The sequence below is a fragment of the Diabrotica undecimpunctata genome, chromosome 3 (assembly GCF_040954645.1).
Source record: "Diabrotica undecimpunctata isolate CICGRU chromosome 3, icDiaUnde3, whole genome shotgun sequence".
Lineage (NCBI taxonomy): Eukaryota > Metazoa > Arthropoda > Insecta > Coleoptera > Chrysomelidae > Diabrotica > Diabrotica undecimpunctata.
In genome coordinates, this window is record NC_092805.1 from 87,344,297 (window position 1) to 87,369,038 (window position 24,742).

The following is a 24,742-nucleotide window of genomic DNA, read 5'->3' on the forward strand; positions in this document are numbered from 1 at the left end:
AGATAGATATGAACATGCGGAAATGGTAGTCACGTTGGATAACGGAATAAAACGAGTAGTAAGAATCAACCGAGGAGTAAGACAGGGAGACGCCATAGCTTCAAAACTATTTACAGCCACACTTGAAGACATCTTTAAATCGCTAAAATTTGAAACGAAGGGACTCTCGATAAATATAAAATATTTAAACCACCTAAGATACGCAGATGACGTAGTACTAATAAGACAACAGATGGAAAAAACTGAAGATGATGATCGATGAGCTTCATACACAATCCTTAAAAAGGTGCTGAAACTAAATTTGAGCATAACCAAACTACTGTCGAACAAAGATTATCAACCGACGATAACCATTCAAGGAAAAAAAGTAGAGCATGTAGAAGAATACATATATCTGGGTCAAAATATAAGGTAAACAAAGAAAACCAAACTACTGAAATAAATAGACGAGTAAGAGTGGGATGGGCCGCATTGGAAAAATCTCATACATACTGAAACACAAAAAGATACCACAAAACCTTCGAACCAAATTGTTCGACTCTTGTATCCCCATTATCAATATAAATACAAAATTGGAAAAAAGTTGATATATTCTTGAACTTCCTCCCAAAGGTGGACCTAAAAACCATCATCATTGGTTCTACAACCGATTATAGGTCTTGGCCTATGCCAGAATCGGTTTACATCTCTTTTTATTTGCCTTTGTTTTTCAGTTTCTTATTTTCAATGTCCTTAAGTTTTCCTTTACTTTTATAGCTATTTTATGATGCCATGATTCATTTTCTCCACATGATCTAGCTATTGTAGCTTGTTTAATTTGATAGTTCGGATAAAGTGAGGTTTATTACAGAGGTGGTTTTTTAATCTAAAATATATATATTTGCTATATGTATTCTTCTGTTAATTTTTGATTTGGAGTTTTATTTCAGATGATTTGTAAACCTGCTTGTGCTCTTGTTAGATAAATGGTATAGCTTAACAACAAAACAGCCGATCCTAAGCCTGAATTAAAAAAGAGGGTTCGAAGCGGAAGCTAGCACCCTCGGTAAAAAAGAAAAAGGCACATAGACCATCAAGTGATAATGATCGAAAAGACGACACACAAAATCGGTGAATGCTACTCTCGGAAAGTAGAAAGAATGGAAAAAGAATATCAAATACCAAAATATCCTTAGGACTGCGTAACTTAACATAACAAAAATATCAAAACGATAGTTCAAAACCGAAGTCAGAGATTTGGCATAAGAAAAAAAGGGAAATGTATATACAATATGGTAGCAATAAAATAGTTAGCACCTATCAGTAATACAAAGAAACAAGAAACCACATCAATCCTAACAAAAGAATCACAAAAAGAAACCATGGGCCATAATTCATCAAAGACATACACTACCTATATGGAGTGCAAAGAAAGTTTGAAAATTCATTAATGGTAGATAAAAAACCAGTAACGAATAAAAAAATCCAAACAAAATAACAACAGAACAATGGATAATTTATATAAAAAAACTTTAAAATGGAGATAGTATTAAACCTAGAGAAACAGAATAAAAAGAAAGTGAAGATAATGACAATCTAGAAATCATAAAAGTAGGAATCAGGAAGTCTATTTTTATTTAAAAAACAGAAACGCTTCAGGGCTCGATTACCTCCCAAATCAACTCTTAAGATACATTGGAAAAACAGAAGTACTTTTTCATGAAATTTTAAATAGCAAGCATGTACCAGAGTGGCATTACCATACCAATAACAAAAAAGCAATAGTCCTACCAATTATCGTATAAACACTTTAATCCAACCGTTAACAAGGATGTTTGGAACAATATGATGCAACCACATTAATGAAAAATATATAATTATTGAAGAAGCAATACGGCTTCGATAAAATAGATCAATTGCAGATGCCATATTCATAGTCAGACAAAATAGTAAAAAACATTGGAATATAATAAACCAGCTATAAGTGCTTTGTAAATTTGACTTAAGTCTTTAGCTGCCTTAGATTAGAAGATGTATTACAATTACTAAAAGAAAAAAGTCAGTCAAACAGAAACAGAATGGTTATATTAGAAAGATAATTAATAGCATTAATACTAACAATAAAATGAAAACGAATGTCGAGAATGAACTATCATCCGAACTAGATATTAATTCGAAAATCCAGCAGGGAGAAAACGGACTAAGGCTAAGGTATCTACTCTTTAACTTAGTATTGAATAAAATTAAAGAAGGTATTAAAAAGGCAGAACAAAGATACAAGATGGGTAGAAAACAAATAAAAAATTCTTTTATTATGCAGACAACGCATCCCTGAAATCAGATAACGAAGATCTACAGTGAATGGTACAAACATTCAAAACAGCGGCTAAGACAATCAACATTAAAATCTATGAAAAGACTGATACGTTTTTGTACATACTTGAGTGCTTATGACAAATCAAAGAATGGAAAAGAAAAGTATTTTTTAAGTGTGTAAATATTATTTCCTAGCTGAGTGCTTTAGGTTTACAAAGCCATCCTCAGAGGTATGGTGTAGTTTTAAAAAGTACCACTACTTGGGATAGATCCCATTTTGGTGGAAAATCCATAAACAACACATAAAAGACTGTACAGTCAACTCCACACATAAAATACCTTAAAGAAAAATTGTGAATTTGTCCACCAAAATGGGATCTCTCCTAAGTAGTGGTACTTTTTAAAACTTGGCCATAGCACTGAGGATCGCTTTTTAAGCATAAAGGGCTTAGCTAGAAAATAAATGTTTACACACTTTAAAAATCTTCTCTTTTATTCTTTGATTAATATACATATATATATATATATATATATATATATATATATATATATATATATATATATATATATATATATATATATATATATATATATAAATATATTGAAGATATAACAACTTCATTGTTCTAACGTAGTTTTTTGTTTTAATTTTTAGTATGTTTTGAAAAAGAGTTAAATAAACTCGAAAGCTTAGCAAACCCTAAAGAGTTTTACTTAAAGGCCAATATTGACGATAAGACCCAAAATATCCATATATATTGTTATGTTTTTGTTAATCTAATTTATTGTCTTTATTTATTATCAAAGGTTCTATTTATAACACAAATTTATTACTAATTTATTTCACAATATTTATTTATATTTATTTCCACGTACAATTATACTTTCGGACTCAAACTAACTCGATATTCAAAAACTAACTAACTGTTTACAACAAAATTTCTCTTTCAATATAAAATACCGTTATTCGAGAATTGCGGCGATTCCCCATCGAAGAGCCGAGAAGGTCACTCATACTGGTTTTATTCGGCCTGCTTCTGGAAATTTCGAATCGTGGGTGACTCATCAGAATTCAGGTTGGCAAACAGGTCTTTCAACTGAGCGGCGGTGGTTGTCCGGGTTTGACTCTGCGTTGAATAATTTTGGTTTTGATAAAAACCATTAGTTTGACGACGTTTCGGCAAGGTCACACTTCAATGTCATGTAGTAGCGCCTCTTGCTGGTCCTTAAAGTTTACTAGCGTTATACTTCACTACAAATCGCAGCGTCATAGATGACGCAGAACACTGCATTTTTGCTTGCAGTTTCCACCTCCATCGTGAACTGGATACTAGGATGTATATCATTTAGATGGGTTTGAAAAGATACCAAAGCATCCATGCTATGGGGCCAAATGACGAATATATCGTCAACATATCGTAACCAACATGTGGGTTTGAGCATTGATGTGGATAGTGCTTGGGTCTCGAAGTCTTCCATAAAGATATTGGCAATAACAGGAAATAGTGGGGAGCCCATTGGGGCACCATTTATTTGTCTGTAGAATTAATTGAAAGATAAAAAGTGTTGGACATACAATGTTTAATGAGAGATAAGTTGTCTTGCTGGATACTGTACTTAGTTTTCAGAATGTTTAGAGTTTCGTCTATGGGAATGTTTGTAAAGAGTGAAACGATATCAAAACTTACTAGAATGTCTGTCGGTGAGATAAGGTATTGTTTAAGAGGTTCGATGAAATGAAAAGAATTTTTGACAAAGGATGAAGCATTTTCGGCGAGAGGTTGTAGAGTTTTGGCAATTACTTGGCCAATGGTTGTGTAGGGCAGTTGTATGGACTGACAATGGGACGTAGAGGAATTGAGGTGGAAGCTGATTAATCCCTACTGATTCTCGACGTTATCATAAAGAAAAACCAATCCCAAGATTTTCATCAATCTATTTATGGAAAAATCGACCCATACCAATCGTTACTTGCATCCCAACTCTCATCATCCCCCTTCACAAATTAATTCAGTTATTAATACGCTTGTCTCCAGTTCAACACGCCTTTGCGATGATGCAAGTAGACCCGCTCTAGTTTAAAACAAGCCCTCATCCAAAACGGTTACCGCGAAAATCACATCAATAGAAGCATCCACAGACATCAATCTCTAACTGAATCTCAACCCAAAGACTCAGACCCTTATCATATGGAAGCTTTTCTTCCTTCCAAAGACAAATTTCTAAAATCAAGAGGAATAAAGACAATATTTACCTCCCAATAAAAACTTTCCTCTTTATAAGAAAGGAAATATGGAAAGTGCAGGAAGTTATCGAGGTATTAGCTTCTTAAATGCAGTAACCAAACTCATTGCGGCATTGACTTTAACCAGACTTACATCGTGGGTACAAAATAATAACATTTTAAATGAGTTCCAGGCAGGATATAGAACTGGCTATTCAACTATAGACAACATTTTTAATCTTACGAGTATAGTAAACATCCAACCTGCACGGGGAGTAAAAATTGTTTATATATTTTTTGTGGACTTTAGTGCTGCCTTTGATACAGTTGATCGGCGGGCCCTTTTTTACAAGTTGAGTCGCTTAGGATTATCTACTAAAGTGCTGAATTTGTTAAAAAGTATGTTCGCATGTACAAAATCGGCAGTCTGGTCAAGGGAAGGTCTATCTGAATGGTTTGACTGTAATGTAGGAGTGAGACAGGGATGTCTTTTAAGTCCATTACTGTTTGCGCTTTTTGTGAATGACCTGCATGAAGCATTGGGAGGCGGTTTGGAGATAAATGGTTTAATTATAAGAGTTTTATTATATGCAGATGATTTGGTTTTGATGGCAATCAATCCGAAGGTGCTACAGCGGATGATTAATGAACTGGAAAAATACTGCAGGATGTGGAATCTAAAAATCAATTTAGATAAATCCAAAATTCTTGTATTCAGAAGAGGAGGTGGTGTGATCAGGGAATCTTGGAAGCTAAATAATCGAGTATTAGAGGTAGTGAATAACTATAATTATTTGGGAATGATACTAACACCCAAGTTGTCGTTTAAAGCTCATCTAAAAAAGCGCCAGAGTTTGGCAAAAGTAGCGATTCACACGGCTTGGAGTAGGTTAGTGTCTAAGGCTGATATACCCTTTTTGGCTAAAGTAACAATGTATGAGTCGGTGATAAGATCAATTTTGACTTATGGGTCTCAGGTATGGGGTCTTTTTGAGTACGATAAGGTGGAAATAATCAGAAGATTTTATATAAAAAAATGTTCTCTTGTCCAAGGTATTGTCCTAACATTATGTTAGATTTGGAGACAGGTATTGCTAGGGTCAGCCTATATACAATGAATTTACATCAAAAATATGTTAAAAAAATACTAGGATATTCGAGTGATAGGTTGCCAAAATTTCTTTTGAAAGAAATGATAAGAGCAAGGTGTGGCTGGTGGAAAGATTGGATGAGCATGGGAGAAAAATTTGGAATTGAGGTAAGGTGCGAATGGGAATGGAGAGAAAGCTGGCCTAGTATGACTGAGAATAAGATAGAAAAAAAGAAGGAGATACAGTGTCAGGCTGAGAATAGGGCACTCAAATCAAATTTTTGTGGACACTACAAAGAACTGCGAGAAGAAGGAGTAAACATGCATTATCTACTGGAAATGGAAAATTTTGGGGACATTCGATGGCTTTTCAAATTAAGATGTGGAGTTCTATATTTGAATGATCGACCTGGCAGAAATGATGAAAGAAGGTTTTGCTCAATGTGTAACACAAAGGAAAGGGAAGATGTGATACATTTTTTGGGAAAATGTTCGGTGTTGAGACATATTAGGTTAAAGTGGTTGGGTAGACATGAACTTAGTAGAGTGAAAGTAGTTACTATGATGAGACAGGGAAAGGCTGAGTTAGCAGGCTATTGTAGGGAAGCATGGGCTTATAGGTATGAGTTAGTGAGCCTATTTAATTACTAAATCTATTAGCATGGTGTTATTTCAATAGGATTAAAATATTAAAATTAGTATTAATAATTTGTTTGCGAATAGCTATTATCTTTTTATCTGTCTTGTCTATCTTGACTATCTTGTTATTATTATTATTATATCAACAGCTTTCACCCCCTCTAAAGGACACATTCAATCATTTTAAATACAATATATACCTTACTGTTATACTTCGTTATTACTGTTTAGTCTAGTGCGAAGTGCTACTTAGTAGGATATACACATTTAGTTTATTACTAACATTTATATGAATATTTACTTAATTTATTTTTTATTAATTTTAATGAACTTGTTAGATGTAATGAGCCTTAGTGTAATTTTTTGTATATTAATTAGGGAATAATATTAGTTTGCCAACCCTCCTGATGGCATGTGCCAGGGAGAACAAATGTCACTAAAAGAGAAAATTGTATTTTTTTTAATGGGAAATAAAAAGACATTATTGATTGATTGATTGATTGATTGATTAAAAACTTTCATCTCTTGTCTGATCAATCAAAGACAACATTCCAAATGAACAGCACGGAGTTTATGAAATTCCTTATGCAGACTGCCCCCGATCCTATATAGGCCAAACAAGTCGTAGAATCCAAAATAGTAGAATCCATTTCTGTTTGCCAAACCGACTTAATTTCAGCTCTAGGTCAACACCATCTTCATACAGGTCACAAAATTGATTTTGAAAACTCCACAACCATAGCCCACATCCGGTTCTATAAACCAAGAATTATCTGAGAAGCCATAGAAATAGAAAAAAGGCCAAATTGTCTCAATAAAAGAGATGCGGTTACCTTCGACTTCGGGACCTCTCATAAAAAAACCATCCGCTCCTCCCGTCAACCAAAATGTTACTCTCAGAAATGTTCGCGCCAACCCCCGCGCAGTAACAGTAACGCATTGGTTAGTGATCAGTGTAGTAGTTTCTGGGGACTCGGGAGACTGAGAGCTCGGAAGCCCTGAAGAAGACATCGAAGAGGATGTCAATATATATATATATATATATATATATATATATATATATATATATATATATATATATATATATATATATAGATATCATTTGTAAGACCAATCATGACATATACGATAGGCACGAGCATTAGTGATAGCAGAAACAAAAAGCAAGAAGAATACTTAGAACGAGAGGAATAGTAATCAACAACATAAATGGGATTTCAGTCTTAAGGTCAGATAGGAATAGGCATAAGACCTAATGTAAGAAGAAGAGAAATAAGATTTGTGGACCTGGATATATGAGCACTCTTATACATTAGAACGTTATGTTCTGATCACTAGATATTCGTAAAAAATAATATTTCAAAATCATATATATATATATATATATATATATATATATATATATATATATATATATATTATAAAAATTAACACTATATATGTAATTGTTGAGTAAATCCACTAAACTGTTTATATATGGTAATGGAATTCCATAGTTTGTAAATATACAGACCTAGGTAAATTTATTTTATTAATGTCATTAATTTTATAGGATAAAGTTTACGATGAAATAATGGAAGTAGTTGGACCTCATGGAAGAATTGAAGGATCTGATTTACCAAAATTAAAATTTTTGGACAGATTTATCAAAGAAACTTTAAGATTATTTCCTGCTGGAGGTATTTTAGCGAGAGCAGTTGACGAGGATATTGATCTCGGTAAGATCCATGTAATAGGTAATAGAGTTTATCGAGCTTATAGTCCGTTCAATTAGCTTGGAAATATTTAAACAGATTCTTTGTTGGAAACATACGATACAAAAATTCCTACTTCTCAGTATTAATAGTTCAAATAAACTTCCTCTTGCAGACTTCTTTCATTGAAAAAAAGGAAGAATAATCATGAATAATGAAAGTGTATATTCATTATTCGTACCTATTAAGAGCTATCTATTTGAATTTTTGAATCTGAATTTCTGAATTTTTTTAGTTATTAGCCTATATAAAAAAACATACGTTTTCTCTAGAGATTTATTTTTTTTAATTTTTTTGCTTATCATTAAAAAGTATATTTGAGGTAAAATTACAAAACTTTATCTTTTCAAACATAAAAAAGGTTTAAAATAACATTGCTAAAAGTTGTAAAATTAATTTGTTGCTTCGCATACTGCAAATTAAGGCAAAATCGTTAATTGTTTATAACTATTGTAAGAAATCAAACGTATAATATATAGATATTTGCCATATTAGATTAGATTATTGATGATTATATATATTTCCTATTGCACCAAAATTTGTACATTGTGGCGCTTAATAAATCTCTTAAAATTTTAGATTGGTCCATCAATTAGTTTAAAAGTTATTCTATTTGTTTATACCAGAGACCTTTTTTTCAACAAGATTAGTCAGAAAATAATGAAGATGCGATAATTCTACGCATGCCAAATGAAAGTTTATCAATATGTACCTATCAAAAAAAGTGAATAAAAAATATTTTATTACGTAAAACCCTTCTGCGAAGTTACGGTTACTCTTGATTTATAAACATTTAGAATAATTTTTAAGCTATTGTAATTATAATAGACAGCTAATCTAGGATGATTAGATAAAAAGTAGGAATTATTTTTTTAAGTCCCAGCTAATTTGTTTATAATAATTTAAAAAAAGTCATTAGTTTCATTTTAAATATAAAGTCTTAAAGTTTTAGTATATTATAGAAGATTAATTAGAATAGAATAAAAAATTAGAATTTTTGGGAAAAATATATTACGTACACAATAAGTACATAGAAATTAAAAAAAAAGATTAAAATCAATAAACTAGAACCGGAGATGAAAGGACTTACAGTATTTTGTAGATCATTAACATTTTTGAACGCATGAATTTGTATTTCCCCGTTAACATGGTCCGACTAATATTCATTTCAGCTATGTCTTTTTTATTTTTAACATGATAAAATATATTCACCAATTATTACGTATCGGCATTTTCTAGGTGATTGTATTATTCCTGCTGGAGTGTCAGTAGCATTGGGGATATTAAGAGCTCACACCAACGAAACATATTGGCCAGATCCCTACAAATTTGATCCTGATAGATTTTTACCTGAAGAAGTAGCCAAACGACATCCTTGCGCATACGTTCCCTTTTCATATGGACCTAGAAAATGTATTGGTAAGTCAAGAACCAGTTTATGTTTAAGATTTAAAACCAACAATTTAGTAAATGCGTTGGCATGATTCAATATTTAAAAAACATAGTTGTGCGTGGCAAAACAAATGGTCGCAGTGTACCGAAAAACTAAGTCAAATTAAAGACAATGCTTTACAAAAACAAGCTTTTTTGTTACCTAGAAAGTCATTTTACTCGACTCCGACTTGCTCACACCCGCTATACACATCTTTATCGAATCGCGAGAGACAACCCCCCATACTGCAACCAGTGTCACACCAACAGTACAGTAAAACATATTTTAACCCAATGTCAAATTTTCCAGGAAACGAGAAGTAAACTCAACCTTCCCAGCGACATAGGCGAGCTTCGTAAAGACGGTAATCATCTAAACAACATTATGTAGCGTATCACGAAAATATCTTATCGACTAACTTTAACTCATAAAAGCGTGGTTATATATACAAGTTATTATGTACTAGAATAATCTGGAGGAGCTTACCTCTATTTCGTTTGTTTGACGAGTCGATCTCTCCCGCGGTCGATACTTCCGGACGCTTCTAGAAGGACAGTTCATCGTCGTCTCGAGAGCAACCGTTATATGGGCTACGTCGAATGCATGTTCGTAACAATTATAAAGTTTTTAACGGCTATAGGCATGTTACGATAAATGTGACTCATACCCACGGGTCCCCCTCTTATACCTGCGATTGGAACTTTCCAGATGAGGATCGAATAATATCGTTGGCGTTCTGACCGAAAGTCAAAGAAGCGGGCAGAAATTTCTGGATAAACAAATCAGGTATAAAATGGGCGATTTGAGATTTAAAGAGACAGTCGGAAACAAATGTCGATTAATAAATTGTTCGCGTGGCTATTTAAATTGTAACAGGTGTGAATGTCTTAAATAAATTATATAAGTGTAAATAAATTAACAGTTAATTGTTTCTATGTAGATTAAATAAATGTATGTAAATAAACTCGTAAAGTGTTGTAAAGTGTAGAATGTTTTATAATAAATAAAGTAAATAAATAAAATAAATAAAGTAAATTTATAAAAACAGTTCAGGCATAAAAGATATTTAAATTAAAATCTAGTTTGTATCACAAATTATCTAAATGAATCTTCTTTCATGTTAGAATGTAATTAATATTATATATAACCTTTCTTTGTTTTTTTATGTATTTTCCATTGTTGTCTTCTCTAACCTCAGTGGTTCGGACGACATTAAATGAATAAATAAAAAAATATATTTAATTTAATTTGGTAAATATATAATATATACTATTGTTTTCAGGTCTACAATACGCTACAATGGCAATGAAAACCTTAATCGCTACTGTTGTTAGAAAATATAGAATATCTACATCATATCAAAGAGTAAAAGACATTAAACTCAAAGCACACTTAGTACTAAGACCAAAAGATGGATTTAAGATTTCCATGCAGCGTAGGGCATGAATTAGTTATATGTTTTCGCATTTATTATCATTGATATTTGACTATTATAAAATATAATTAAAAATATTACAATACATTGTTTTCTATTAATCTTACCTAGTTTTCTATCCTATATATCTAAGCGTATTCTTTCTCCTTCCTTGAAAGCTTGTGCCTGTTTAATTTTTGGATGCCTTCTTATTTAATATCCAGGTTATCATTTCATCTTTTTCTTGGCTTCCTTGTACTTCTTTGACAGTTTGGTCATTTATCCATTGTCATTTTAACTAATATGTGCTCTCCCATTCTACTTAGGTGGCTTTTCCCCTCATTTTTTCTGTTTAGTATCCAGTCGTTTAGTTCTTTAAGTTACACCTCTGACTGAGATTAAGTTGTCTGTCTCGTAATGTTTCTCCTGTGATATTTCTTACCATATTTATTTCATAAGGTTTCATTAATTTTCTTGTTTTCTTGGTATTTGAAATTATCTCTGCAATAGGTTAGGTTAGGTTAGGTCTCCAGACTCACTGCCGCCTTATGAATTTTAAACACTGCACTTGTGATTGTTCGTTTAAGAATATTGCATCAGATTGCTTATTTAAGAGATCCCTCTATTATATTGGCCTTACTTCTCTGCTGGACAATTTCGGTTTTTTTTTCGCCATTTTCGCATTAGTATTCATAAGTAGTTAAAATTTTCTTCACGCTGCATTATTTTGTCACCTGCTTCTAGTGTGTATTGTAACAAACGTTAGACATGGCTGGGTATAGAAAAACGAAAATCCAGGTACAACGGCGAGCTTTCAGACGTGGGTCTATAGATCTAGCATGTCAGTCTGATCAGTCCCGGGAACTAGGTAACCGGCGTCTGGCCGCTCACCACCTTTCTCTGTGCTGTCTCAGCGAGAAGTCGTCTATATAGTTAACAAACTAATAAAAATTGCTGCCGCAACGATAAATAAACTCATGGTCGTCAAATGTCCTGTTTCTCTAAGTCAGCAATCACATCATTGATGAAGGGGATGTTGAGGTCTGCATGAAGGGTTTGGTTTGACACATACCATGGGAATTTAGCTAACATTCGAATAGTTTTTGACTGGAATGTCTGTAGTATTTTGGTGATGGATAGTTTGCTACAGCCCCACAGCTCAATTCCGTATGTCCACACTGGTTTGAGTATTGTTTTATAGATGGTCAGTTTGTTTTCTAATGAAAGTTGCGATCTTCTGTTGATTAGCCAGCTCATATTTTTAACTTTTAGGTCGAGGTGTCGTCGTTTGGCTGCAATATGTGATTTCGAAGTAAGTTTTTCATCTAGATGAAGGCCCAGGTACTTTACTGCTGTTTTTATTGGTATAGGTGAATTATTTAGGTATAGTTGTGGACATCTAATTCTTCGATTTGTGAAATTTACTTGACAAGACCTGTTTGTGTTGATGTTTATTTTTCAGCATTTAAGCCAGTCTTCTAGCTCATTGAGATGATTTTGCAATTTGTTAAATGCTAATATTTCGTTGATGTCTAATGCTAGTATACCAGTGTCATCCGCAAATGTTGCCATTAGTGTATTTTCGTTAATAGGAATATCAGCAGTGAAGATTTGATAAAGGAATGGGCCAAGTACACTGCCTTGAGGTACTCCGGATTTTATTTGGTGGTAGTTGAATAGAGCACCTTCGTATTTAACTTGGAAGTATGTGTCGGACAAGTATGATTTAAGTAGGAGGTAGATTTGGTCAGTTAGCTGAGCTTTTATTTTAAAGAGAAGACCCTCGTGCCACACTCTATCAAATGCTTGCTGTATATCGAGGAATGCTGATAGACAGATTTGTTTCCCTTCTAGGCTCTCTTTTATTTTGTTGACTAATCTATGGCACTGTTGTATGGTTGAGTGATTTGACCGAAAACCCAACTGATGATCTGGGATAAGGTTTTCTATAGGTATTATTGTTTCTATTCTGTTAAGGATTAACATTTCGAAGACTTTTGATAAAGTCCGAAGGAGACTTATTGGTCTGTACGAACTGGCTTCGGTTAGAGCTTTACCAGTTTTAGGTATCGTTATAATTTGTGCCCGGTGGCCGGTCTCCGCTTTCGTGGAGGAGGAGCTCCGAACTGAGTAGGGGCTCTTCTGTACTTCACGGAAGACAGACTGGGCGGGGGATATCCTCAACCTCGACACGGCACGTCCCATATGGCTGATAGGGAAAGTTCCTGCAGATATGCAGGACAGGTACGAATAAGGCATTGCCAAATAAGTACCCGCGGATCAACTGAGGATATGACATTAGGCAGCAGTAATGTCATTACTGGATTAAGGCTGTGGGAAGTAAAAATCCTGTAGGCTTAATTCCAGATACTCACAGGCGACACTCACATTATGAGTTAAGCGGCTGTGATACTGCGATCTTAGGGCACTCTTTTGTCCTGGAGTTTGAGAAATCGGCTTCGAAGGCGGAGGAACTAAGACTTTTAGTGAACGGCATAGGGATACAGAAGGCAAGGAGAAACCACTGCATTAAAGACTTCTTGTAAGTATCTCTAGTACAATTATCATGGTGATAAAAAACTTTAAGATTCCGACTACTGATCATGAAAATCGGAATTCAAGATCCGGCAGGGAAGGTAAATCTAGCTCAAACCGTGAGGCCTTCCAGGTCGTTATCAAGAGAAATCCTCACGAACATTCCATCATTCCATCATTCTAGATGATGGATCTCTAAGAGTATTGTGAACAGCCATAAAGATAGGTACATGGAACGTTAGAACAATGTACGAGGCGGGAAAAATCTATAATGCCATTCAAGAAATGGAAAGACTCTCGATTAATATTATGGGAATAAGCGAAATGCGCTGGACAGAAACGGGATACCGAGTTATCAAAGACCACAAAATATTTTACTCAGGAAATCTTAAGAACGAACATATAAATGGAGTGGGCCTAATTATGAATAATAAAATCGCCAACTGTGTCAGTCACTTTGTACCTGTACCAGAAACTAGTACGTTGGTCTAGGGGAACGTAATGAACGCGGAGACCGTTTGATTGAATTTGCAACTGAACAACAGCTCGTAGTGACAAACACCTTTTATGATCTTCCTCCAAGACGACTATATACGTGGAAATCTCCCCAGGATACTCCAGATCACACAGTACGAAATCAAATACACTATATTCTTATTAACAAACAATTTAGAAACTCTATAACATCTGTTAAAGCGTACCCGGGATCCGACATAAATTCGGACCACAATCCACTTATCGCCAAAATGAAACTTAGTGTAAAGAAAGTTCAAAGACCAAAAATTATGAAGTACGATGTTAACCAACTGAAAAATAAAACAGTAAAGGAAAAGGTACAAAAAAACCTAAAAGAAAAAACGTGGGCTCGTACAGAAAAACCATGGGCCCGTACAGAAACAGATAACACAGATATAGAACTAGAAAATTTGCACAAAGTAAGTCAAGAAATAACAGAGAAATACTTAAAACCTGAAAGAACAAATAAAAAGGAATGGATGACGGAGGAGATTCTATGTATGATGGAAGACAGAAGAAACGCTAAAGATAATAAGGATTACTACAACAACATAAATAACGAAATAAAAAGGGCTATTAAAATAGCAAAAGAAAATTGGTTTAGCTCGAAGTGTACAGAGATAGAGTCATTACAACAAAAACATGATTCATTTAACCTCCATAAAAAGATTAAAGAAGCGGCAGGCTTATATAAACACAAGAACACTGGATTCCTGACAGATAATCAGGGAAACATAGTACTGGAAATAGAGCATAAAAGAGATATTTGGATTAAATACGTGGAAAAAACTTTTGAAGATATACGAAGTAACACTGGTATTACAACAAACACCAATTGCGAATCTGGACCACCATTTACAGTCGAAGAAGTAAAATATGCCATCAAAAGCACCAAAGATGGTAAAGCAGTAGGCCCTGATAATTTTCACTCAGAATTCTTAAAACTTATGGACTATGCTGGCATAAAATGGTTGACAAATATATTTAACAGTATATTTGATACGGGCGTGGTTCCCCAAGAGTGGTTAGTGTCAACTTTTATAAATCTTCCAAAAAACCCAATGCGAGAAAGTGCGAAGACTATAGAATTATAAGCCTTATGAGCCATTTACTTAAAACATTTCTAAAGGTCATCCACAAAAGAATATATACAAAATGTGAGGAACAACTAACAAGAACACAATTCGGATTTCGTGATGCCCTGGGAACACGGGAGGCCCTTTTTGCTGTACAGGTGCTATTTCAGAGATGCAGGGATGTGAATTGTGACATATACGTATGCTTTATAGATTACCAGAAGGCATTTGACAGAGTAAAACATGACAAATTAATGACTTTAATGCAAGAAATTGGAATTGACAACAAAGATCTTAGAATTATCAGAAACATTTACTACAATCAAACGGCCAAAATCAAAATAGAAGACCAGTTAACTGATAAAATTGCAATAGAACATGGAGTACGACAGGGCTGTATTTTGTCTCCATTGTTGTTCAATATTTATTCTGAATGGGTATTTAAGGAAGCTTTAGACGGTTGTGCGAAAGGAATACTAATAAACGGTGAATGGTTAAATAACATTAGATATGCAGATGACACTATAGATTTTGCCGATAATCTGAATGACTTACAGATATTAACAAATCGCATAACAGAAGTCAGCAACAGATAAGGACTAGCTCTTAACATAAAGAAAACCAAATTTATGACAATTAATAAAAAACCAATACTAAACGCTCAACTTACAATCAACCAACAGAATATCGAAAGAGTCGAGCAATATACATATCTAGGCACCAATTTAAATAGCCAATGGGACCACTCAGAAGAAATTAAACAGCGAATAATAAAAGCAAAAGCAGCATTCATTAGATTTTTTTTTTTTTTTTTACTAAAGACACAGAAGTGTACTTACATTAAAATCTGGTCAGTAAGACCAATTATCAATTTGTCCACCAACTTAAATTACTAATGAGATCTTAAAATTAGGTGTCTACTCACTAGTATCTTTCCTATTATTTCTAATAACTAGCATTAAATTTAGCATGCATACTCGCACAACACTTTACTCTGCTTTTCACTCACTCATACCAATTCAAAAGGCTTTGTTCTTTTGAGCCTTCTCTCTAGGTTCGTATTGTCGAGGAGCTGGATAGCCTCGACGTTTACATGATGATGGAGTCGTTGTTCATGGCTGCCGAATGAGAACCATTTTCAACAGTCGAGACATATCATTAAAAACAAAATGCCGTCTATTGAACTGCTACATATTCACAGTTCTGCTCTACGGAATGGAAGCATGGACACTGACTGTTGCATCTATGAATCGGCTCGAAGCTTTCGAAATGTGGTGTTATAGGCGCATCTTACGTATATCCTGGGTTGACAGAGTTACTAATGTGGAGGTCCTGCGTAGAATGGGGAAAGAATGTGAAATTCTCATGACCGTCAAAACTAAAAAGTTGGAATATCTAGGACATGTAATGAGAAATCAAGAACGTTACGGCCTTCTCCAGCTGATTCTCCAAGGGAAAGTAAATGGTAGGAGAGTACCGGGAAGAAGACGCATTTCCTGGCTTCAAAATTTACGAAAGTGGTATAACACGACTACCACTGAACTGTTCCGCGCTGCAATAAACAAAGTAAAGATAGCCGTGATGATTGCCAACATCCGGAACGGATAGGCACTTTAAGAAGAAGATAATGTGTGCATACTTCCATTGCACTGGAAAATAGCATAGTGTCAGAAGGCTATTAAAAATAATGGTTATTAAGACGACACCTTTTCTTGGAAGTTTTTTTAAGATTTTGCCAGTTATAAGGTCAAATCCTGGAGCTTTATGAGGGTTAAGCAGGTTGATGTCGTTACGGACTTCGTTTGGTGAGAAGTATTTTAGTGGTAATGATAGCTTTCAGGGTGCATTAAGGAAGTCTCTAATTTTCTCGTCGTTAATATCGTTGGCCTGTGGGGTGGAGAAGACGGTTGATAGATGTTCTGCAAATCTGTTAGATTTTTCTATATCTGATCGAACCCAGGTTCCATCATTTTTCCGAATTGGTAATTTCAGTACTACCGGCTTTTTGAATTTCTTTGTGGCTTTCCAAAGAGAGTTGTCGTCAAGAGAAAGGTTTGTGACATATCTTTCAAAAGATTCGTTTTTGGCTGTTTGGATAGCGGAATGAAGTCTGTGTGTGAGCCTGTTTAGATTTGTTTTATCTATCGCGTGTCTTGTTCTTTGCCATTTTCGACGGGCTCTTCTGCTCTCTTCTACTAGTGTTTTAGTGTGGAGGGGTATACTATACCTTTCATCAATGGTTTTTTTCCTTTTCAGGAGTAGCTTTCCAAGCGGTCTGTTGTATTTGTTCCGTTAGATATTTTACAGCTTCTTCAATATCATTTTGTGTTTGAGTTGAATGTCAAGAGATATTTTTTCATTGATTTCTTCTTTGAATTGAACCCAATTCGTGTTACTGGAACATAGCCGTGGTGTAAGAGTTTTCCAAATTATATTGGTACTTAAGGTAATCAAGATGGGACTGTGGTCCGAATGTAGATCAAAACTGGGGGTGATGTCGCTGTGTATTTCAGGTATTCTCTTAGTTATAGCAAAGTCTGGCGGATCAGAAATTTTGTTGTTATCAGTGGGCCAGTATGTGAGGGTACCAGTTGTTAGGTATTTCAGGTTATTATCTTGTATGATCTTTAATAGATTTCTGCCTTTTGGAGATATCAGTCTTGCTCCCCAGGTTGTATGTTTTTTCATTCCAGTCCTCTGCCACTAGGAAATGTGAGCCAAGTTGTTCAAAAAACTCTCTGTATTCCTCCAGATTGATGGTATGGTGTGGTGGGCTGTAGATAGAAGCTATTGTTAATGGAAAGGTGAGCGCTTGTACTTTTATGATAGTACTCTGAATTTTGTTTGTGTTATATAGAGCAAGTTCGTAGTGTTTTATAGCTGTACGGATTATTACAACTGAACCAGCATGGGCTGTTCCATCTGGATGGTTTGCGTAATAGACTGAGTAGTGTAGAATTTTTATAAAAGACCTCTCAGTTGTGTGACTCTCAAATATAAGTAGGATGTCTATTTTGTTTAATTTTAGAAATAGTATAATTTCTTGCACATGGTTTGTTAGACCATTTACGTTCCATTCTGCTATTCTAAGTGAGTTAGCCATTACGACGTTCTATTTATTACTGTTGTAAGCATGCTTAGTATCATGCTGTTTTGGTTTATCAATTGTGCAAACATATTTTTAAATTCGTTGAGGAATTCTGTCTGAATGTCTGAATTATTGTTGTTGTCTTGTGGAGAAGTATTTGTTGCTGCAACTTGAGCATATGTTACATGTGATTGGGGTATGTGGCGAGCATTAGTGTTAATATTATTTAGGCTTGCAACTCTAGGTATAGGAATGCTGCTTGTTATATTTTTGTTTTTCGAATTTACTAGGTCTTTATATATAGCACATCCTTTATAGTTTGCTGGATGATTGCCATTACATAAGGCACATGTTGCTGGTGTTTCGCGTGCTTTTTTGCAGGTTTTTGTGTCATGTGATCCACCGCATTTAACACAGGCGAATGTCCTCAAGCAGTAACTTTTTGAGTGCCCGTATTTTTGACACCATGTGCATTGTACTATTGTATTTTTTATTCTAGGTGGTTCTACTGTTATTATGAAGTTTCGTAGGACTTGCAGGTTAAATATGTTTTTGTTGTTTTCATTTGGCTCTATATCGGTAAAGTATAAGGGCAATGGTTCTTTGGTAACTCTATGTCTAACATTAATTATGTTGCGAACTTTGAAACCTTTATTATTTAATTCATGCGAGATATCTCCTGTGGGTGTTGAATGGTGTAATCCTCTTCTGACAACTCTATAGACCCTGTCTTATTTCGGTTGGTAAGTGTGATGTACAATGTTTTATTTTCTAAGGTGCTGTATGAATGTCCTGTAGGTGTCTGAGTTTGTAGGGTTAATTTTTACTGTATTATTTGAAATGGTTTTGGTGTAATAGGTTTCGGCCGCAGTTGCAGTTAAAAGATTTGCTATCATAGCACTATAGTCAGTAACTCCATAAATATAGATTGGTGGCCGTGAGGGATCTTTTTTGGTTATATTTGTGGTTTGTGTATTTGATAAATTGTCTGTTTGTTCATCTAGATTTTCTTTTGAGAGGGAATCAAATCTGTTTTGTGTTTGGATTTGGTTGGGAATTTCTGAAGTTGTTTGTCTTTTCACCCTTTTTCTCTTATTGCCAACTTCATGCCAAGGATGTTTATTTTCGTTTTCTGTTTCGTTAAGTTCTACGTCGCTATCGCTATCCGTGTAATTATTGGTGTTTTGTGATGATGAGAGTGAGCATTGAAGGTTTGTGGATACTGTTGTGTATTGGAACTGAATAGGGTTTTGAGTGTTTTGAATATTTTGTGCAGTTGATTGACTAGGAAATTGTACTTGGTTTGGTATAGCTATTTGGGTTGGAATAGGTATTTGGTTTAGGCATGACATATGATTTATTGTCTGGTTAGATGGTGTTTGATTACAATACAAAAATGGTACTTGCGGTTTTACTGCTGTTTGGTTTGACTGGTTCTGGTTATTTATTGTTGGGACATCCTGTATAGTATTCATTTGTTGATAAATTGGTTGGCCATTATTATCAAATCCTAATAAATTCCCCGAAGGGAACATATTTCTTTTGTTTGTTTGACTAATCACTTAGTTTTTGTTACTTTTCACTTTAATAATTTTTTTGATGCTGATAATTACTAGTTAATTAGGTAGTTTTACGATAAGGAAGTTCTCTGGCGCTTTGAATGACGGTACATGTTCACGCTTCGAGAATCAGATTGGTACTTCAGCAGATAAAGATGACAATGAAATAGAACAATTCTACAACGATTTAGAAGAAATGCTGAAAACAATAAAAACGCAACACAGTAACATAATAATGGACGATCTTAATGCCAAGGTGGGTCAAGGTAAGGTAGGAGAACAAGTAGGAAACTATGGACTTGGAAACAGAAATGACAGGGGAGATCGATTGATTCAATTTTGCCAAAGCGAAGACTTCGTAATAACAAACCTTTTTCAAATTACCTCCTCGACGGTTATATACATGGACATCTCTACTCTACTCTAATTGAAACAACTCAAGTTGTAAACGCAAAAGCGCCAATTGAAACCTAACCAAATTGCAAACGCAAAAGCGCCAATTGAAACCTAAATAAAATTTAGGGGTGGTATATGGAGAAGGAGATGATCAATTAGAGAAGAACTAGCAAAGAAGTTATAATAAAAAGAATGGCTTAGCTCAAAAGAACACAGAGACACAAAACCTCAAGCACGAATTCGGGCTAGCCTCACTACACTAGAATTTGGCTTTGAGATAAGGGGAAAAGAGATCTTTTAACCAAAAGAATACAATATAATAATGCACCAGAAAATCTGGAACTATAAAAGGGGTAAGATAAGAGAATATACGGAGATGCCTAGGAAAATACTAAAATGGGCGCCAGCTAATTTCTGAAGGAAATTAACAAAAAAAATAAATGAAGTTATGAACAACAAGGAATAAAGTACTATTGATTTAATACCCTGTAATAATGTTTAAAAACCGAAAAGACACTATTGACCTTGTTCTGCTATATTATAATTGTAAGCAGGAACTGAAATAAAAGCAAAACTACTTGTAACAAATATATTTATAATATTAACAACTAACAAAACTGATGGTGGAACAAAAGTATGGTCAACAGACTCGGAAAGATATATATATATATATAATTTTTAAAAACCCTGATACATAAATTTCTTCCCTTCCCTAACAATGAATCTAATTTAATTAATTAATAACTATTTACCTAACTTTTTATAGATGTTACAAAAACTGTAATAAGTACTAACCTTGGTATATGCATATACAAAGTTGTAAATTACAAGAAAAACCTTAACCCTGAGAAACTAGTTGTTACTGTCTGTCACAACACTACAGCGGTCCTGGATAAGTCCCCTTAAGACTCTGACGATCCTTGAGGCTCCGAAAAAAACGAATGAAGAAGAACGTTGTGGTTCTGGAGACAATCGGTTCCTGGTTACCAATGGGTTGAATTAGGTGTTTGGTTAAACTAATTCTAGTATTAAACGTTATCCTAATCGGGTGAAATCTGGGTTTTTAAATAATTATTTCAGTAGATTTGGAAGCCGGGTCTTAAATATTCATTTCTATAGATTTGGAAGTCGGTTTTTCAATCAAGATTCTTTATCATCTGTTCTAATTTCTCCCTTGATGTTCGGGGAAACTATTAAATCCAATCCCAGATTTTCTACCCGATTTAAAGACAAAAAAATGCCGGTTAAGGCTTGGAGAAATACACCTCTCTGCGTGAGTTGTTGGCCAAAACTGACTTTAGCGAGCGCCTCTTGACCTGTAGTTTGCGCATCGTACCGTCTATTGCCCATGAACGTTTCATAAACGGGATTCTGAGGGGTTTTAGGATTTCAATAATAAATTATATTAATTAATTATATGTTAGCAGTTGTGACTGCTACAACATCAAAGAAAAAATAGTGAGGAATCAAATAGACTACATTATGATAGCAAGGAGGTATCGTAATGCTGTTAAATGTACTAAGACGTACCCAGAAGCTCCTATAGGCTCAGATCATAATCCGGTAGTTACTGTGATAGAGGAGAAACCAAAAAAGATTAAAAGACCACACAGAAAGGCACTAGATTTAAATAAACTTACAAACAAAAATATACGACAAGAAAGAGGAGAAGAAATAAATGAAAACCTCCTTTCAGTGCAGCAACAAATTAACGATACAAATAACGTTAACCAAAAATTAAAGTACATAAATACAGCTATACAAACAGCAGGAAAGAAACATCTTGCAAAAACAACAACAAAGAATAAGGGGTGGATGACACAAGATATACATACTAGACTTGATGGAACAAAGAAGAAAGATAAAGAATTACCTAAACAAATACAAAGAAATAAACAAACACATAAAAAAGAGAATAAAAGAAGCCAATGAGGCGTGGATTAAAGAACAGTGTAAAGAAATTGAAACCTATGAGAAAAAGTACGATGCGTTCAATATGCACAAAAAAGTGAAAGAGATAACAGGAAACATAAAGAAATGCCAAATAGGTAAACTTAAAGACAAAGATGGAAATCTTATTGTAGATCTAGAGAATAAAATAAAAAAATGGACAGAATACCTGAATGAATTATTTGAAGACGATAGAAACAACTTAACTCAAATAATCAATGCAACTGGGCCAGACATATTGAAAGAAGAAGTAGAATACGCAATAAGAAAAGCTAAAAATGGAAAAGCAAATGGACCAGATGACATTCCTACAGAACTGTTGAAGCTTTTGAATGATAAATCCGTAACCATAATATTACATCTATTCAATACAATATACAGTACTGGTATAATAGCTTAAGAATGGTTGCTGTCTACGTTTGTCACCATACCGAAGAAAACTAAGGCAACGCAATGTTCAGATCATCGAAAAATCCTCTTGATGAGTTATCTGCTTAAAATATTTCTTAGAGTCATCCACAGCCGAATCTATCAAAAGTTAGATATCGATATTAACGATACACAGATGGGATTCAGAAAAGGATTAGGTACAAGAGAAGCTCTCTTTGCCTTGAACGTCCTAACACAGAGATGTCTAGATATTAACCAAGAGGTACACGCCTGCTTTATAGACTTTGAAAAGGCCTTTGACAAAGTACGCCACAATAAACTCAAAGAAATCCTGGAGGGTAAGAACATCGACACCAGAGACATACAAATAGTATTAAATCTGTACTGGAATCAGCGAGCTAATATAAAAATAGAAGACCAAACATCGGACGAAATAGAAATACGTAGAGGAGTACGACAGGGTTTTATATTGTCACCGCTCTTGTTTAATATCTACAGCGAACAAATATGGCAAGAAGCTCTCTCACATGCAAACGAAGGGATAATAATCAATGGAGAAGTTATCAATAACATTCGATATGCTGACTATACTGTGATAATGGCAAGAACAGCAGAAGATCTACAACATCTAGTTGAAAGTATGAATGAGATATGTAATAACTACGGCATAAGGATGAACGTCAAAAAAAAACCAAATATATGACCTTCAGTAAGAATCCAATACGTGACACTAGTATTGCAATAAACGGTACCCAACTCGAAAAAGTAAACGAATACAAATGCTTGGGAACCCTCATCAATGGAACAGGTGACCAAAATCACGAGATAAAAAGACGTATTGAAATTGCCAGGTCTACCTTTATAAAAATGAAAAAATTATTTTGTAATCGTGATATTAGTATTCAGCTACGAACTAGAATGTTAAAATTCTATGTATTCAGTACTTTGCTTTACGGTGTTGAGGCATGGACTCTTAAACAGAAAAATGTTAAAAATCTTGAAACCTTTGAGATGTGGTGCTACCACCGTATACTGAAAATAAGTTGGGTGGATAAAATTACAACCGAAGAGGTAATACGCAGAATAAATAACGATCCAGAAGTTATACTGAATATAAAAAAGAGAAAACTTGAATACTTAGGCCACCTGATAAGAGGACAAAAGTACACATTCCTACAAAATATAATGCAAGGAAAAATCCAAGGACGCGGAAATCCAGGCCGTAGAAAAATGTCCTGGATGAGAAATTTAAGAGAGTATTGTGGCTGTACCACTAACGAATTATTTAAAACAGCAATAAATAAAATTAGAATCGCCCTAATGATATGCAATCTCCGATAGGAGAGGCACTCAAAGAAGAAGGGTTATACTTTCTCCTCCGTGTTTTAGAAGCTCGTTGGTTATTTCGTCTGGTCCTGGTGACTTTCTATTTTTGTGTGAATTTATGGCTATTTCTACTTCCTGAAAACTGATTTCTATTTCGTGTCTTAATTCAGGTACGTTATTGTGTTGATTATTATTTTCCTTTGCTTTAAACAGTTCCGTCAGGTATCTTTCCCATTCGTTTGCTGGTATGTTATTGTATTCCTTTAATTCTGCAATTTCTTTCCGTTGGTTTCTTATGAATCTCCATATTTTTTGTGTACCGTAGAAGTCGCTTTTCGTCATTTTTGTAAACTGTTTCCAGTATTCATTTTTTGTTCTTCTTACCAACTGCTTTGTTTCATTTCGTATTCTTATATAGGTGTCTCGGGATTCTGGAGTATTTGATGTTTTATACTTCGTGTAGGCCTCTCGTTTCTCTTTACATTTCTCTTTTATTTCTTTTCTGAACCATTATGTATTGTTGTTTCTTTTGTTCAGTATGACTTTGTGTTTTCCTAGAGCTTCTGTTGCTACTTCTTCAATATTGTTTTCAATTTTCTCCCAGCTCGCGTTTATATCTTCGATGTCGTCTATTTGCTTCAGCTGTATCTTCGGTGCTAGCCTCCTTTGGTACATTTCTCTTGTAGAGTCGTTCCACAGTGATTCTTCTTCTTCCTACTTTATAACTAGGCTTAATGCCTGTTCTACTTCGGTTTTTAGCCTCAATTGACGTTGTTTGACCATCTTTTCCTCGGTCGTCCCAATGATCTTCTTCCATTTGGTGATTTGTCTCTTGCTATTCGTACTATTCTATTTTCTGTCATTCTTTCGATGTGTTGATTCCATTCCAGTTTTCTTCTTTTGGTCCACGCGTTTTTTTCCTCTATACCACATCTCGCTCGTATTTCCTCACTTCTTACTCTGTCTCTTAGAGTTTGGTTTGTTATCTTTCGTAAGACTTTCATTTCTGTTGTTTCCAGTAGTCTTTGTGTTTTCGCCGTATCTGCTCTTGTTTCCGC

General features: G+C 34.5%; 1 protein-coding gene across 2 annotated transcripts in view; it reads left to right on the top strand.

The window, feature by feature from the left end:
- LOC140435731 (cytochrome P450 4C1-like) overlaps positions 1 to 10,938 on the top strand; it is a 65,488-nt gene extending 54,550 nt beyond the window's left edge. For both annotated transcript variants that reach the window (XM_072524451.1, XM_072524452.1), the window contains 3 exons: positions 7,801 to 7,966; positions 9,242 to 9,421; positions 10,717 to 10,938. In XM_072524451.1, the coding sequence (XP_072380552.1) occupies positions 7,801 to 7,966; positions 9,242 to 9,421; positions 10,717 to 10,880 (510 nt within the window). In that variant the 3' untranslated portion in view covers positions 10,881 to 10,938. The remainder of the gene's footprint in view (positions 1 to 7,800; positions 7,967 to 9,241; positions 9,422 to 10,716) is intronic.
- Positions 10,939 to 24,742: the final 13,804 nt, after the last annotated feature.